The following is a 6,000-nucleotide window of genomic DNA, read 5'->3' as shown; positions in this document are numbered from 1 at the left end:
AATCACCAGTACATGAACACTTAGGTGGGAGATTTAGTAAAAATACTTTGGATATATTTATCCTGAGTGTTTAGGCATTCCATTAAAGTATTTTGGTGCCCCCAGGGATAAAGATAATTGAAGATCACTGAAGATCGTTACCTCGCATGCAAGTTTCAGGTAAAAATGCCCCTGTGAAAGATAATCAGAGGTCAGCCAAAAGATCAGTGCCTATTACGGAGGGGTCACTCTTGTGGCACCAAGGCTTAGAGAGGAGGTTGAACTTTGAACTAAACTTGATTAAAAAAACTCGTAGCAGGGTTTAGAAGTTTGGTATAAGCGCCAAAACGTCAAGAAAAGAGAGTAGATGAGTATGATTCCTGATCATGGCTTCCATAGCAACATATATGGCATTAGTGATATGATGTATATATTTGATTGTATGTTTATATTCAAGGGCTTTCTCAAACGATTAACATTAGGTACAGTAAGGTTCACGTTTCCTTCATCATTTTTGGGAAATGGTTTACCATTTTGTTTAAGTTTTTCGACAGAATTTATTTTTCCTGCTATTCGTCTGTATATGCCAGTTTCAGACATGCAGCGTTTTGTAAATCATGTATTTAGCATTTAGGTATGTTCACGCTGGTATGTATCTGTTTTCTACTAATTGGGGATGAGATGCTAGGCTTCATCCAAGCAGATGCTCATATATATATATATATATAGATATATATATATATAATATATATATATATACATATATACATATAAGAAGTTAAGAAACCACTGTGGTTAATATAGTTTCATATAGATAAATATATATGTATATATATGTGTATATATATATATATATATATATATATATCCATATACATATACATATATATTTATATATATGAAACTATATTAACCACAGTGGTTTCTTAACTTCTTATATGTATATATATGTGTGTGTACGTGTGTATGTATACACCTATTCAATATACTACCAAATTTCGGGTTCACTATACCGTAGGTTTAACTTTGGTCTGGCTTAGAAAAAACCGAATGCCTGTGATTATATAAGCATTCGCTTATAGACTTTAGATGCGTTTTATGACAGTTTAATTAGAATAGTTCAAGTTACGCCATATGGGTTTTGTATTAGGGATAATTCGTCAAAAAAAGTTAAAAAAGTTCGCTTTCACTCAGAAACATATTCCTCCAGTTTCGAGAAAGGGACGGCAGATATAATGAGGGGAAACATTGTTCTGTAAAAAATATAGATCCTTTTGATCTCTGCCGACTTGAATATTTAAAATTGTCCCGTGGTCTTAGCCCATATAGGCCACGTGAATCGCCTAGAGGCACGAATTGGAACAGCCTGTCGATTGGGGGATATTTCTTCTCTTATTTTATACAAATGAGAAAGTGAATTAATGAGTCTGTGGTCGGTCTCTTTCTTAGAAACGCAGTAATTGCCTCGTTTCTTTGAGGTTTTTATCGTTTCCAAGCGTCGTTCCTCGACAGATAAAAAAAAAAAATAACAATCGAGTTTTCTGTCCAGTTTTGCCGTAAGTCACAGACATAAAACTCAGTTACGGTACGGTGGTGGCCTATGCTGTTGGTATCTATAGCGCTGACAGAAGTACGGTTATGGTTTGCTTTAACCTCTTACAAGATAAAAACTACTGGTGGCTAGAGGGCTGCAATATGGTGTGTTTTATGTTTGGGTGATCAACGTACAAATTTGCAGCCTTCTAGCCTCTGTAGTTTTTAAGATCTGAGGACGGACGGGCAGACAAAGCCATCTCAATAGTTTTCTTTGAAAGAAAACTGAAAACCGGGATAAAGAATTATGTTAATATACAACAGATTTTGGATACTAATGCCTCGTAAGCTTCGCCTTTACGATCAGTGGTCATGTAAGTGTTCGTCCTCGTTCTTCGGGGTTGGATTGGGCGCCGTGTTGATTCTCTCTCTCTCTCTCTCTCTCTCTCTCTCTCTCTCTCTCTCTCTCTCTCTAACCGTTTATGCATGAACTTTGACATTTGAGTTTAATTAAGATGACAAGCACAAATATATATATATATATATTATATAATATATATATTATATATATATATATATATATATATATATATATATATATTGTGTGTGTGTGTGTTTGTTTGTTTGTGAATTTGCGGGCGCGCGCGTCGTTACAACCGTGGTATTTTATGATATGATATGTATTAGAATGGCTGAATAGATCCGTCAGGTTTTCAGTAAAAAAAAAAAACCTGGCAATTCATTGTCATAGTTCTAAGCAGTGATTCTTGGGATAGCTATAAACGGCTGAAATGGTTTGATACTTGTGACGTCATTGTTTGGGACGAGATCAAATCAGTCATGTAGTTGGTTTGTATATATTGTAACTGGTAACTATTGTAAATATCAAATATTTAAGTAACTGTTGCAAATATTTAACTTTAACTTGATTTATTGATTTCAAAAGCTTTCATATTTTTTTAAAAGTTTTTTTGAGATATTTCTAATTTGCCCATTTTTTTACAGGGTTATTTCGATGCAATTATCCTATAGAATATATTTCTTTGTCTTGATAGACTTACAATTATAATGACTTTTAATTTAGAATAGACGTACGATTATAATGACTTTTAATTTATAATGTTTTGGGAAGAAGCTTTTAGTCAGTACAATTTTACCATTGTAATACATTTTGGTTTCTGTTGGTGGTTTTGTAAGTTTCCTGCATTTTATAACTGTATTGTTAATTCGAGAACTTGAAGTTAATGATATTTTGAGAGAAAGTCCAGCCACATTAATAAAATGTTATCATTATAATTTGTTCGGGCATTATTGGTGTTTTCTAAATTTTTTGTATTTTGTAATTTTCTGAATTTTGTAACTTTTTGTATTTTGTAACTATCTCCATTCGAGAACTTGAAGCTCATGATATCTTGAGAGAAATTCCAACCAATAAAATTTCTTTCAATGTAACGTGTTCGATTATCGCTGGTGGTTTTTGTAACTGTCTGTAAATTGCAAATTTTTTGTAACTTTATGTATTTTGTAACCGTATCTTCCATTCAAACGCTTCAGCTTTATCATTAAAACATATTTGGTTGATATTGGTGGTTTTGTAACTTTCTGAATTTTGTAACCTTTTGTAATTTGTAACAGTATCTTCCTTTCGAAAACTCGGAAGTTAATTGCATCCAGATACAGTAGACTCCCGTAAACAGCAAAACCACCTCCTCCCCCCTCCCCCCCCCCCCCCCCCCCCTGTTATCATGACAGCAACACATCATTACCTCAGAAGTCACGTAATTAGATATGCACACGACCTAATGCTTACAGTCAAGACATGCGTACTTAACCAATCTTTCTTTTTTTCTCTCTCTCTCTCTCTCTCTCTCTCTCAGCGTCTGAGTGGTAGCTTGGGCCGCCATGACAGTGACTTGGAGTTGCTGGTTCGGGAGGGCGAGGCAGTCTCGACCAGACTTCGCAACCTATTAACCCACAACCTCTCGTCTCCGAGATCAGCTGCTGGAGGAGCAGGAGGAGTATCCGCCTCGTCCCGGCACAGGAGGGCAGCTTCCACCGAATCGCCAAGGTTGGTTGGTTGGTTGGTTGGTTGGTTGGTCCTACTTCCGGGCATTTTTGTGGACATGGTACGTGTGCCCCAGTGTGACTGAGACGGGTACGTGTTCCAGTGAGTGATAAAGAAGGGTACATGATCTTGAACATGTATCCGAGAGTAATAAAGACGGTACATGTTTCCTAGAGTGATTAAGACAGATACGTGTTCAGTAGAGTGATTGAGATGGGTACATGTTCCCAAGAGTGACTAAAACGGGTACGTGTTCCCGAAAGTGATTAAGACGGGTACGTGTGCCCTAGAGTGATTGAGATGGGTACGTGAACCCTAGAGTGAGAGAGATGGGTACGTGTTCCCGTTATTAATAAGGACCGGTACATGTACCCTAGATTGATTGAGACGGGTACATGTATCCGAGAGTGATTAAGATGGGTACATGTTCCCGAGAGTGATGGAGACGGGTATGTGTACCCTGGAGTGATTAAAACGGGTACATGTTTCCTAGAGTGATTAAGATGGGTACATGTACCCGAGAGTAATAGATGGGTACATGTTTCCTAGAGTGATTAAGACGGTACGTGTTCCGCAGATTGATTAAGAAGGATACATGTTCCCTAGAGTGATTGAGACGGGTACATGTGCCCGAGAGTGATTGAGACGGGTACGTGTGCCCACGGTCTAGGTATATTGTGCCTGAGAGTGATAGAGATAGGTACATGTTTCCGAGAGTGATGAGAAGGGTACATGTACCATAGTGATTGAGGTGGATACATATACCCTAGGAGTGTACCCTAGAGAGATTGAGTGTACCTTAGAGTGATTGAGGTGTACCCTAGAAATAATTAAGAGGGGTACATGTACCCGAGTGATTAATAATCATCACACAATTACATATGGAGCAGAAATAAATTTCCAACTCACACCCAGATAGAACCCTGGTCTTTCAATTGAAAAGACAGGGGGCGCTACCCACTTGTGTGGTTCTGCTGGTAGTGCCCATGCCCATATTATACAAAGTCTTATTTTTGTTTAACCTTGTTTGCAACTTTAATCAGCCTTTTTGACATTGTTCCTTTAATTAACCTTGTTGACCTAGTTCGAACCTTTAATTAACCTTTTTGACATCGTTTGAACCTTTAATTAACCTTTTTGACTTCGTTTGAACCTTTAATAAACCTTTTTGACCTCGTTCCAACCTTTAATCAACCTTTATGACATCATTTGAACCTTTTATTAACCTTCTTGACCTCTTTCGAACATTTCTGACCTCGTTCGAATCTTTAACTAACCATTTGACCTCGGCCCACAGACACCATTCCCTCGAACGCCGCGCCGAGGGCCTGACGGACGGGTCATCGCGCCTGAGTCGGGCTGACCTCGCTTTCGATGACTCGACCTCCCCGAGGCATGATCGAGGTTACCCTTCTTCACTGCCGCCTCGCACAAGGTCACTCACCGACGTCAGGAGGTCAGTTGTTCCCCATAATGCCTCCTTGCGGGTTTGAAATATATACCTATATATTGTCTGGTAGGTCTCTCTCTCTCTCTCTCTCTCTCTCTCTCTCTCTCTCTCTCTCTCTCTCTCTAGCAGTGGTTTGTGTAGTTTTGTAGCATCATAATTAAGTGGTATGCCATCTTTATTATTATTATTATTATTATTATTATTATTATTATTATTATTGTTATTATTTTTTATTATTATTAATTATTATTATTATTATTATTATTGTGTGATTCTGAAAATATATTATTCCATATATATATATATATATATATATATATATATATATATATATATATATAAATATTTGATGTATATATATATATATATATATATATATATATATATATATATATATATATCAGTAGTTTTCTTCTTCTTCTTCTTCTTCTTCTTCTTCTTCTTCTTCTTCTTCTTCTTCTTCTTCTTCTTCTTATTAGGGAAAAACTCTATCGCGAGAGTATATACGTATAATGTTCTAAAGGGTCCACAATAATACAAAGTGTTAGAGTCCGTGTATAATGTTTAAGACTTTACAGAAAGCTTTCGAACCCTTCCCAAGGGTTCATCTTCAGTCCAAATGAACAGTAAGTTACAACATGTACAGAGGTGAATTTAAAAACAAAGAGTCGTTGAAGATCGTTGACAACGGTCGTTAGCTCGTTAATGGGCCAGGTGATGAAAAAGGAGGGGGCAGTTAACTCCAACTAGGGGAGAGGATATCACCTAGCTGGAGTAACTGCCCTCTTTCTTCATCACCTGGCTCATTAACGAACTAACTACCATTGTCACGATCTTCACGACTTCTTTTTGTTTTTTAATTTACCTCAGTACATGTAACTTGTTCATTTGGACTGAAGATGAACCCAGGGAAGGGTTCGAAAGCTTTCTGTAAAGTCTTCAAAATTATACACGGACTCTTAACACTTTGTAT

At 37.0% G+C, this 6,000-nt stretch overlaps 1 protein-coding gene across 5 annotated transcripts in view; it reads left to right on the top strand.

Moving 5' to 3' along the window:
• Positions 1–6,000, top strand: part of LOC135216328 (rootletin-like) — a 413,187-nt gene that overhangs the window by 177,216 nt on the left and 229,971 nt on the right. For all 5 annotated transcript variants that reach the window (XR_010314855.1, XM_064251513.1, XM_064251512.1 and 2 more), the window contains exons 2-3: positions 3,390–3,580; positions 4,875–5,033. Coding sequence is in view for 4 of the 5 variants with exons in the window: in XM_064251513.1 (XP_064107583.1) it covers positions 3,390–3,580; positions 4,875–5,033 (350 nt within the window). In the remaining variant the exon portion in view is untranslated. The remainder of the gene's footprint in view (positions 1–3,389; positions 3,581–4,874; positions 5,034–6,000) is intronic.

Source organism: Macrobrachium nipponense, chromosome 6, assembly GCF_015104395.2.
Source record: "Macrobrachium nipponense isolate FS-2020 chromosome 6, ASM1510439v2, whole genome shotgun sequence".
Taxonomy (NCBI): Eukaryota; Metazoa; Arthropoda; class Malacostraca; order Decapoda; family Palaemonidae; genus Macrobrachium; species Macrobrachium nipponense.
The sequence above is the reverse complement of the archived record's forward strand: the minus strand, read 5'-3'. Positions and strand labels throughout refer to the sequence as shown.